This window comes from Austrofundulus limnaeus, unplaced genomic scaffold (assembly GCF_001266775.1).
Source record: "Austrofundulus limnaeus strain Quisiro unplaced genomic scaffold, Austrofundulus_limnaeus-1.0 Scaffold519, whole genome shotgun sequence".
Classification (NCBI taxonomy): domain Eukaryota; kingdom Metazoa; phylum Chordata; class Actinopteri; order Cyprinodontiformes; family Rivulidae; genus Austrofundulus; species Austrofundulus limnaeus.
Window position 1 is genome coordinate 146,043 of NW_013952921.1, and position 11,809 is coordinate 157,851.

The 11,809-nt window shown below is 37.8% G+C and overlaps 2 protein-coding genes across 2 annotated transcripts in view; both read right to left on the bottom strand.

Moving 5' to 3' along the window:
* rspo2 (R-spondin 2) overlaps positions 1-11,809 on the bottom strand; it is a 160,668-nt gene that overhangs the window by 80,741 nt on the left and 68,118 nt on the right. The gene's annotated exons all lie outside the window — the stretch shown is intronic.
* Positions 8,931-11,483, bottom strand: LOC106530422 (zinc finger BED domain-containing protein 4). Its single transcript, XM_014026034.1, has 2 exons — positions 10,626-11,483; positions 8,931-10,470 (listed from the first exon to the last, which is right to left on the bottom strand). Exons 1-2 carry the CDS (start codon positions 10,799-10,801, stop codon positions 9,567-9,569), a joined length of 1,080 nt encoding a protein of 359 aa, XP_013881488.1. The 5' UTR covers positions 10,802-11,483; the 3' UTR covers positions 8,931-9,566.

An 11,809-nucleotide genomic window follows, 5' to 3' on the forward strand; every position in this document is an offset into this window, starting at 1 on the left:
TGTGTGTGTGTGTGTGTGTGTGTGTGTGTGTGTGTGTGTGTGTGTGTGTGTGTGGTTAACACATTCCAAGGGAGGAACTTCTTACTCTCATGCTGACCCTCTAATCACTTCATCTTGTATAGAAGCCAGATCTGATAAATGTCTTTAGGCTCTTAATTCCCTCAGCCAGAAAGTGTAGTTGTGATACAGAATAAAAATATATACACTGGCTCGGACACGTATGTTAAAGCTTAAGTCTTATGAGTTGTGACTTAAGCGGGAACATGACTGTACTGTATGCGTGTAAATTTGTCAGTAGATAAAGCCATTTAGTGTGTGGCATTGCTACAAATCTTCCCGAACAGTGGGGTGACAACCACAGACACAGGTATGGGGCCTCCTCTGGGCAGATCATACAAATTCCTTGTTTTAACACCAGAGTTACTGATTGTGATTTATATTAATACATCTATTAGCTGCTGAAATGAATTACAAAAAGTAGCCAGGAACATACTCAGTGATCATGTAGAAAGTTATGCAAGAAACTTGTAAACAAGCAAGCTCTGCATCTGTAATGGGTTGAAACAGTGCAGTTCCACTATCAAACATCTCTTTGGAAGGAAACTGTAAATGGGTTTGAGTTGTAAAGTATTGTGGAAGATGTGGCTTTTCTCAACTCCAATTATTGTGTTTATTATGTTCTCATTTGTGAAAGACAAAAAAAATCTGAGCTTAAATTCAAAGTTTTGTCACAGAATGTGTAGTCTCGAAGTTTTCAGTACTGTATACAATTACTTTAAAACTTTATAACTTAATTGTTAATTTTTGCACAACGGGGTAGTGCTAGGTCTGTTAGTTCTGGAGAAGGGCTAAAGGGGACATGGGCAAAATTCCCTTTTTTAGCCATTAAACACATTTTGTTGTGTACTTGAAGTCTCTAAGAATGCAGAAAAGTTGAATGTCTCTTCCAGTGCTGCGTAGATATCGTTTTCTTTTTGAGTCAAAATTTTCAACCCATTCAGTTTTCTCTTTTTTCCATGATGTTTTCTAAAATATTCCATCAAATTATTTGCGACAGAACTGTCGAATAAGGTCTGGACTTACCAACAACAATTTAGTTGTCTTAAGCCTGTTCCACAAATTTTATATGTGGTAAAAATCCAACACAGGACCACCTTGATCCTATTCCTGAACTTTCTTTCCCTAAACAAGTACAGTAAACCTTATATTGATTTATTGTGCTGGCACCTGTTTTCCCATGTTTGTTTGTATTTGTCTCTCTCTTGAATGGATTGTTCTGAACTGTATTTTGTTGTGCTTAATGGTGCAACGACAAATAAAGTAAGTAATCTTGTAATTTACTGCAATGATTCCCAACAAGGGTACGTGTACCCATTGGGGTATGCGAGCATATTGCAGTGGGTACGTGAAAAAACTTCCCTGGTGTGTAAAAAAATACATAAAAATAGGACTGAGATTTGTATGGCACTTCGATTTCCGCAATGCAGAAACTGCAGACAGAATCACAGAATTAACACAAAATGGAATCCAGTATAAAACGCTCATTTTAGTGAGTTTCTGACATATTTTGGACAGTACAATGTATTTTGGACGCTGCTGTTTTCTGCACCTACCATTAACTGGTTTATTTATTTATTTAATTACTCATTCACTTTTAATGCGATGTTTTTATCTTTGTTTAATTTGAGTTGAAAAAAATTTAATTTCTGAGAAATAAATTTTCTAGGGGGTGACATAAATAATTTTCATTTAATAATCAGTTGTAGTACATTATAGTTTTGGAGAATCATCGTTACGTTTGTCTGAAGGGGTACTAGTGGTTTGACAAAATGGCTCAGGTGGTACACAAGTCTAAAAAGGTTGGGAACCACTGGTCTACTGCTAAATTTACCTCTAGCATTCATGCTAGCCTCATATAGAGTTCTACTGTAATCAATCGCACATACAGTGATATTACTACTTACACAAATTTTAAACATCACCATTAGGTTTTTTTTAATTAATGCAGAAGCAGTGGCTCTAGTGATAAAAATATACACAGACACACACACGCTCACAGAGACACATTCATTCAACATCTTTTTCTGTTAAGATGTTACCACTGACTCGCAGCAGATTCCATTCTGAATCATCTGAGATCATTCGATCATTGCTGATCATTTGAGAGAGTGGCAGATAATGTATATAAATATGAGTGACTTCATGGGTGAAGAATGCCATTACCTTGGATTTTGTCATTCAGTTTGAATCTGAGTCAATATTATTTTTCTCACCAGCCAAAATGAAAGACAGGTAATCACATTCCTCTGTGTCTGCATGTGTTTGTACATCTGTCTGTCTGTTAGCAAAATATTTCATGAACCACTGTACACAGAAAGTGGTTAGTGGATGTACAGCTCAATTGATTTAACTTCGGAGTCAAAACAATTTGAATGAATGAATGAATGAATGAATGAATGATACTTTATTGATCCTGAGGGGAAATTACAGTTCAGAACACCTGTTCATGAAAACAGGTGCCCCCAGGTCATGCAGCCACAGACCCCTGCACAGAGCAAGGATCATCATCACAAATTTAAGATGGCCACCACAGTTAATCAGCCCTAGGAAACATAAAAATGATTACAACTCACTCAATTTTACAAATATTGTGCTTCAGCTTTGTGTGGTAGTAGCTGATAGTCAACCACACCACACAATCTAAGCTCCATTTTGGATTTTTGTTAAATCTTTGACAAAAGAATTTGGCAAAATAATGGGTAATATGTACTCCTTAAAGAGTACTAGTTTTTAAATGCCTCTAAAGTTCAAAGACGCAGAATTTTGAAACTCTGTTGTCTTTGATTCCATTCGTTAGTTCTTGCAGTTCTGATGGAAATCTTTCTCGATGCTTTCTGACTATTCCCAACTCAGTAAATCATTTAATATTTGTTTATGAGTTTACCTCACTGTGTATGACAAAAGGGAACGTCTCACTCAAGATTCAGGCTGCATCTAAAAGCTTTTCTTTTCTCACCCTTGTTTTCTTTTACTTGTTCACCCATGCAGTCTTAAAAAAACAACAACAAAAAAAAAGTCTTGACTGAGATAAGATTACATAAAGTCTGGCCTAATAATAAGCAGCTGCTCTTTAAGTGATTTCAGAGGTTGTGTTTGAAGAGCTCATGACAACAGAGCCTTAACACCAAGCTCCAGGCCCCCGTGGAAACCAAAAGCGCACGGCAGCTCTCCCTATCACAGTGCAGAAATCTTCAGGGTCATTTGTTCACTGCTTATTTGGGTCCTTGAATACCAGTTGTCTGTACTAGCTCAAAAACAGTGACTCATACACCAAAGACATATCAGTTTATGTAGGCCATTATGAACTGTTTTATGAAAAATTAGACATGAAGCGCAGCTGAGAGTGAGAGCCAAACAGAGAACTGGATTAGAGAGCAGTGTCGGAGGCCGCGATTACATCAAAGTGAGTCTTACTCTGAAATTTGATGCTATGTGACAAGATGTTCTTAAATCACTGTGTATGATGAGGGGTACAGATTAACATACCAGAGTCTGTTAAATTCAAAATTTAATCAGGAGAGAGATACAGAGTTGAGAATTATAATTTTAAAGTAAGGAAAGATGATATCGTTATTTATTTATTTATTTATTTATTTATTTATTTATTTATTTATTTAACCAGAGAACAAGAAGTCTTGTTCTTCCAAATATCTCAGCTGATAAAACAGGATAACATGCCTTCAGTCATTACAACTTTGGTTTTATTGTGGTGACATTTTAAAAGTTTGCATTCATACATGAAGAGTAAGATTGGCCATGTTGAAAATATCCTGTTGATACTAGCAAGACTTGTTTATAACTAAAAGACACTCATTTTCTACTAAAAATAGTCCCTCACTCAAAATGAATTAGTAAAATACACTTTTTGGAGAAAAAGTGTGCCATTGTTAAATGGGGGTATTGTGTATTTTCCAAGCACAAAGATAAACTCTATACATAATCAAGTAACTATTCTCTCAGTTGTTTTGAAAATATTGTATATATCAAAAGTATTTTGATATTTTAACTGAATGTCTCTTAATATAGTGGTTGAATGTAAAATATATTTTGTGACAGTCTTATATTTTATACTTTGTGATGAGTTTGAATCATTTATTTTAGACAATAATATGATCAACATATGCCTGGTTAATACATATGTCCCTCTAATGTTGACATAAGAGGTACCACCCGCAGGGGTGTGACCAGGGTGTTTGATAAACATCATGGTTTTAGAAGGGCACGTGTAAGAAGAAGAGACGTTTTAAGCCATTTTGTTTTGATTAGGTTCAGGGCCACAGACAGCCTCTGAGGAAAAATTGACTTTTAAGATTTGAGAATGAACATTTTGAGAACTGGGTTCATTTTTCTTCGTATTATTCAGGATTCCAATTTTTGACCACTTTCTTACATGTTGCTGTAATTACACCTTTACTTTAGAAGCCAGATCTTTATTCAAGAGGTACATTTTAGACCAATATTCAATCTCTATTCCTTTCAAAAAATCTTGAAAAAATAGTACTAAATCAATTCTGTGAATATCTGAACAAATATTATCTATCTGAGGAGTTTAAGTCAAGGTTTAGAGCTCATCATAGCACAAAAACAAAGGCTTGGACATGAGTTACAATTATAGGAAAAACCTTAAAATGACTCAATTCACACTTACCTGATAGATATCAGTTTGTTTATTTTAATTATGAATCTTCAGGATTTAGTATCTGGGCTAATACTCAATACTTTAAATATATACTCACACTGATTATTTTCCATAGAATGATTTGTACATGTTAGCTTTAGAGACCTAATAGAGTGCTATGTGAATGGGTCAATGAGGACACAGAATATTGTGTGAAGCACTTTGAGTATCCTGGTTGGATAGAAAGGTGCTATATAAGTACAGTCCATGTACTATTTACTGTATTTTATAAGATGTTTTACTTTATCCGAAGGACAATTCCCTCTTTTAAAGATAACCAGTATCATCACTGGGCAGCTGTGGCAGAGTGGTTAGGGGAGTCGTCCTGGAACCGTTAGGTCACCAGTTCAATCCCCCGTCCAGCTGTCTCAGTTGTTGTGTCATTGGGCAAGATACTTTACCCCCTGATGTCTGTCCCATCCGTGAATGAATGTGACTGGCACAGATTGGTCTCCATAGAAAGATTGTACATGTTAGCTTTGTAGAGACCTAACAGAGTGCTGTGTGAATAGGTAAATGAGGGCACAGATTGTAATGTGAAGAGCTCTGCGTATCCTGGTTGGATAGAAAGGCACTATACTGTATATGTACAGACAATTTACCATCATTTCCTGCCTGATCTAAAAACTGTAAGGAAGGGACATGCTGACATATTCCAATGGTAAACTCTTCCATCGTCTTTTAAGTGTGTTGCTAACATCAAGTTCTACGTTTGTTATGTGAGGAGATACTGAGAACCAAATGAAATATTGCAACTTGTTCTGGTTAATATTAAAGATGCACTGACATCACCCTGCCAGATTTTTTTTACTTGTTCTTCATAGTCATAAATTTCAAAAGAAGATGTATTTGCATCTAGGCTTGTTGTGATTGGGTGAGCAGGATGCTGTTCAAATAATTCAGCCTTAAGTTTCAGACATCCTCCAATGGGGATTGATTTGAGTGCATCTGTCAGAAGTTTGGCTAAGAAAAGTTAAAAGCTTCAAGTTTCTCTGTGTTTTTATACGAAACACTCAGCCAACACCTCGGGCTCTGTGTTAAGGCTTATGCCTCTCAAAGTACATCTAATGTCAACATGAGGTTATGAGATCAGGGCAGTACACAAGGAGGAGGAGAAAGATTCTTTTCATTAATTGGATTTGACTTTTATTCTTTTTTTAAAATGATGAAAATATTTTGATTTGCAATAGATCTTTTAAAATTCTTTAGTGAAACAAAATTTCAGAGTTTAAACAACATCCCCCCATTATCTATACCCCATTCCTCAATTCAGGGTTGCAGGGGTCACTGTTGCCCATATCCAGCAGTCACTGTGCAAGGGGCAATGTACACCCTGGACAAGTCTCCAGTCTATCACAGGGACATAACATTCACTCTCTCACTCACGCCTAGGGACAAGTTAGATTACCAAATAACCTAACAGTCATGATTTTGGTCTGTGGGAGGAAGCCGGAGTACCCGATGAAAACCCACACATGCACGGAAAGAACATGCAAACTTTACTCAGCAACGTTTCAGGGCTGGGATTTGATCGGGCAACCTTCTTGCTGAGAGGCATCAGCTCTACCAATTGAGCAACTGTGCCAACCATTTTAACCCACAATAATATTTCGATAAGGAAGGAATCTCTGCTTAGTAGAAACATTATAACATTTCATTAGTTCAAAATATATAAGTCAATGTGTCTGAAGAATATTTTTGTTTGATTTTATGGAAATTTATTTGACATACTGTCTTTTTCTTATAAACATGTACATATTTATTTAGAGTTTTTTTAATTCTTGTAAAGCTGATCAGTGAAATTATTCAGTGACTACAGAAAAGTATTAATCCAAGTCAAATTAATTCTAGCTTCAAGAAGGTTATAAACTATTTTTAGACTAACGGAAACTAAACTCAAATGTGATGTGAATTGACAATTTCTCACCATTATTTGTCCTGCAGAGTGAATGTGTCACAAATCCTTAACTGGTAGAGGTTTTGTTTACATATTTCTATGGCAATATTAGAAGTCATATGCAGACATGATTGAATTTTCCTTTTGGATTGCATTACTGAATGTCAGATGTGCACCTGTTCTTATAGTTTATAAGGTTTTTTGATTTTTAAAATGGAGAATTTCATTTTACAACAGTACAACTAACTGTATTTTAGGTGATCACCCCAGAAAATGCTTTTTAAAAAAGGTTTGCTGCCCCCCCAATGATGAGGTGAAATTTCTGTGTTTGGACAGGAGTTAAAGGCACAGTGTGTAGGATTTGTTGTTTTCAGCGACATCTAGTGGTTGAGTGGTTGAATCATCCTCCCTGGTCCTCCCCCCACCCCCACCCCCCCGCTTCCAAATGCAAAGGAATTGCTACGGTGTCTCTCAGGNACCCCCACCCCCCCGCTTCCAAATGCAAAGGAATTGCTACGGTGTCTCTCAGGTGTCAAAAACCTTTGATAATTCCAACCGTGATGTCTACCAGCAGCTTCAGGGCTAGTGATGTTTCAAATGGTAAGATCATGAGCTTTAATAAGTAAAATTATCCCAGCTATAATTACAGACAACAAATATTACATTTATAGTATTACAACTAAAACTGTTTTTGATGCCGCCACCTCAGTTTGTCCTTCATGAGCCTTCATAGACAAGATAACGGCTGCCTGTAGTGGGGACCTGCGACCATGGAGATATAAACAGCTTTTTATAAGGTAAAAATAATAAAACAGATCTTTGTCTGCAATGATTAGACATGTTTTTTATTATTGTCATTAGTGATCATCTCAATTTTGGCTAAAAGAATTGACAAAATCCTACACACTGTGCCTTTAATGGGGAGATTGAAGAAAGGTGGCTTGATGATAACAAGTAACAAATGAATGTCAAAGGACAGAAGAGCAAAGACTGACAGGAGAATACTGGCAAAATAAACTGGTGGCAAGGGAAACACAGTGGAACAGAACCAAACACAAAGATCACAAAACACACAAAAAAGCATGAAAACTGAATGGAACTTGGAATAATTGTAATGAAAAACCCAAAATACTACCATACCTTTAAAAACATTATGCAACATCTCACACTCAGAGTATGTGTTGGAGATGACTCTTGCAACAAACTTGTTATGTGTTGGCTAAGATTAATTAGCTGTGCTGGACATCTTGAATTGGATTGACTTCTGAATATATACAGTATACTTAGGACATATTTGAATACCTTCTTCAGATTTCAATTAATTGTCTAGCGATCCTCAGTATTGTTTTTGACTGCCATTTTAATTTTAGTCTTATGCTGTGTTCACACCGAACGCGATTTCAGCTTCAAAATCGCAGCCAACGCTGAAGTTTGAAGCTTGTGTACTTTGAGGTCTGACGCAGGACAGCTGTTGAAGCGCTGCACTGCAGAGCCTCCCCGCCCCTCCCTCCTCTGTTGGGCTCTGTTTAATGTCGGATGAGGAAGTGGCTTTGCTTTATTTACAGAGAGCAAGAGCGTGTCACGTTCATCAGATAATTAATTCATAATTAATTCACCAGATAAATCAGAGTAGAGGCTCACAGCTTACTTTCAGGACTATTTTTCCAGTATGATGAGCCGCTGCCATGCATTGCTGCGGATTAGGACACGACTGCAGGCACTCATTTCAGCTAAAAGCTCCTCTCTGTCTGTTTCAGGTTAGTGGACATCATTCAGTAAACTGTCCCGTCTGGAAATATGTCGCTACGTCACACAGTGGAGTCTCTCTGATTGGTTGACGCGGCGCGTCGAGCTGCAAAAGTTCAGATTTTCTAACTTCAGCGATTTGCGCCTCAGTGCGTCGAACGCTCAGATNATTTGCGCCTCAGTGCGTCGAACGCTCAGATCGTTCAAATTGTTCAAATCGCGCTGCTCTAATCGCGCTTGAGGCGCCGCAGAACTTCCCGACGTTGCTTGAAGTGCGTCCACCATAGACTTTGTATGTAAACCTGAGGCTCCTGAYGYTGAAATCGCGTTCGGTGTGAACGCACCATTAGTCTTAGTCTTTTGAACAAAAATACTTCTTAGTTTTAGTCAGTTTTAGTCATTTCTATATTTAATAGTTTTAGTCCAGTTTTAGTTGACGAAAACTTAAATAAAGTTTAGTTTTAGTCTTAAAAAAAGACAACTTATGGTCTTTACAAATTAATTTTGAGTAATTTGTGTTAACATTTGTGAATTTGTGTAATTTGTGTTACTCTAAAAATGCCCAAAACAAAAACTTTCTCACTTTTTGGCTTTATTTTAACACACATGTTCAACTCAAACTTGTCAGCCAGGACGATGAAGATGCATAAATAAAAATAAATACAAAAAATAAATAAAAACGGACATCATGCAGTCCTAAACTTAGYAGACTATTAAACTTGTGCAAACATTCTAAACCAAAGTTATAAAGTCTCTTAATTCTCTTATCAAAGTATGAAACATGACACTAGAAGTTTTGAAATGTAATTTAAATAAGGCAACCCCAGAACACTGTAAATACAGTACTGTACACATTGTGTTGGGTCTTTAAAGTAAATAAAATAAATAAACAACATAATTGATTAACAACATTGTTCAGATGAGGACCCTACCCCTTGTGCAGTGTTGCAAGAAGTCCAAACAGAACATTATTTTAACACATGTTCACCTGCACTAATAATTGTAACAGCTTGGTAACAAGGTGGGTATGCAAATGAAGTTTAACGACCTCGATTCAGCTAAAATGACTCTTGCTCTCTTTCGACGGCCACGACTGAGGTCACCTGTAACACTAAAGACCCTCTCAGCAAATGCTTGAGATGCTGGCATGGACAGAAGATCTAAAGCAATTGGTTTTAGGCTTGGCTAAACAGAATCTCCCTGTGCAGCCCAAAAATCAAGGGCAGTCTCTTGGTTTGTAGGCTGTGACAGCTGCTCCTTGAATTTCTTCATTTCCTGCATGACACACGGCTTTGAGAAGCCATATCTGGATGGCCGACTAAACAAAAACTTGAATCTGGGTCGCTTTCTCTGTGGTCCCTCTTTGGATTCCTCCTCTCCCTCCTCCCCTGGCTTCTCATCTTCCTGTAAAACTGGTGGCACCAACTGAGCTATGTACTCTTCTGCTTTTCCCAGAAGTGCCTCACTTTGCTCGTCATCATTTTCAAGGAGTGCTTCAGGTGCAACTGTTGGGTCGAGGTAGCAAGCAGCAGCAATGAGGGGTGAAAACTTAGAATCAGTGTGATCAAGAAAGCAGCCGAACCGTTTCTCCATGTTTGCCTTCATCGTATTTGCCAGGGAAGCTAGGTCCTTGAAGCTAGAACCCTGAGCAGTGGGGAACTCAGACAGGTGACCCTGCAAGTCCAGAAGGGCAGGCAACACAAGGGATAAAGACTGTGAGTCGCTTTGGAGCATCTGGGTATGCTCAGCCAAGGGGAGAAGTAAATCTCGTGGAGCAGTCAACTTCTGCCACTCACTTGGCAGTAGATAGTCCCAGCTCATCTCATCTGCAACTTGAACTACTAAGTCCATTTGGAGAAGTCGTGATACCATCAGATATGTGCTGGACCATCTAGTAGGGCAGTCACTGACCACAGTTAGTTGACATACCTGGAGCAAACGCTGAATTGCCACTGATGACTTGAGAAAGAGCTCGACAAGCAGTCTAACTTGGCCCAGTAGTCGGTTTATACTTGCATCTTTCTGGATCATGTTCACCACGAGTTGCAGTGTGTGTACAACACATGGGGTCCTATCTATGGCTCCAAACCTAAATAGAGAGGACAAAACAGAGAAAAAAACTTACTTAATATCATTTAGGAAATTCAATAAAATTGTCAAACAACTGCTAAAGTGATTATAACCTAGTGTAAATCAATGTGACTGACGCACTAAAAATATTAACAGTAAATTAAAACAATTTACCTCTGGTCTTGTCCAATCACTTCAGAGTCTTCAGTGTCGCTCATCTTGATGGATTCATCCTCAGAGCTAATGAGTTCATCCGGTTCATTAGCTTTGAACGCAGCAATCATGTTGCTTCCGTTATCAGTTATGACTGTCAAAATTTTGTGTTGCGGTATTCCCAGTCCGCAGTGCATTTGTCAACATGAGTTTTTATACACTCTGCAGTGTGTGGGTGAGGGAGCTGGTCAAGTCTCAACAGTATGTGCTGTGCTTTGTTTTCAACAGTGCTAAAAAAAACATGTACTAATTGCCAGAAATAATGCTGTAAGGCCTTTTTTGGTCCATATGTCCAGTCCAACTGTTATTTTGCGTGCTGTGGCAAGCCTCTCTCTGTACTTTTGCTTTTCATCATCATAAATCAATCAACCAAGTTGTTAATTTTTGTTCTTTTGGGTATGGTCAGCCTCTTATCAAAGGYCTCCATCATAAGGATGAAATCTTCATCCTCAGCTGTGCAAGCAGGTAGACCTGTTCGTCCAATCCAAAGAGCAATCGCCTGTTCTTTGGCATGTTGTTCCAGAGAATCTGTTTTATATTTGGATCCTGYGGCAAAGGCTGCTGGGATAGACAACTGTGCCCTGTCGTTCTTTGGACCACCAGGTTTCTCTTTAGGAGTTAGGGTCTCTGGGATCTGGATGAAGAAAAAACAAGGTGAGGAGATGATTATTCTATCTGTATATACAGTATACACCTCCTGTAAAGAATCTACAAGTGAATACAAAATRATCAAATGTACGTATATCTTAAATGCATTTACATTTTTATATGTACATGTATTTATTATGCATGATGTGTGCCAACATATTTTACTAAATACTACCATGTTAAAGAGTAACTTACCCCAAAATTAACTTTTTTTAGATGATAAACTGTTTAGAATGTGTCTAAAATGTTATAAAGTACTGTTTCTGTGCTAATTTTGATGTTTTTGTGCGTATTTGTTCAAATCTGTAACATTTGGTCTAAAAATGTCTTTTTGCTGCTCATATGGGTAGAGCAGTGGTACTGCAGGCTAATTTGCATGTTGGTTAACGGCTCTCCACGGTAACATGTCTTCTCCATGGTTTCGTCACAGCAGCTGTGTTCTGGTATAAAAGCCTCTCTCTAAGACACGCCCCTGCAGCAGTCAGAGGGTGGAACAG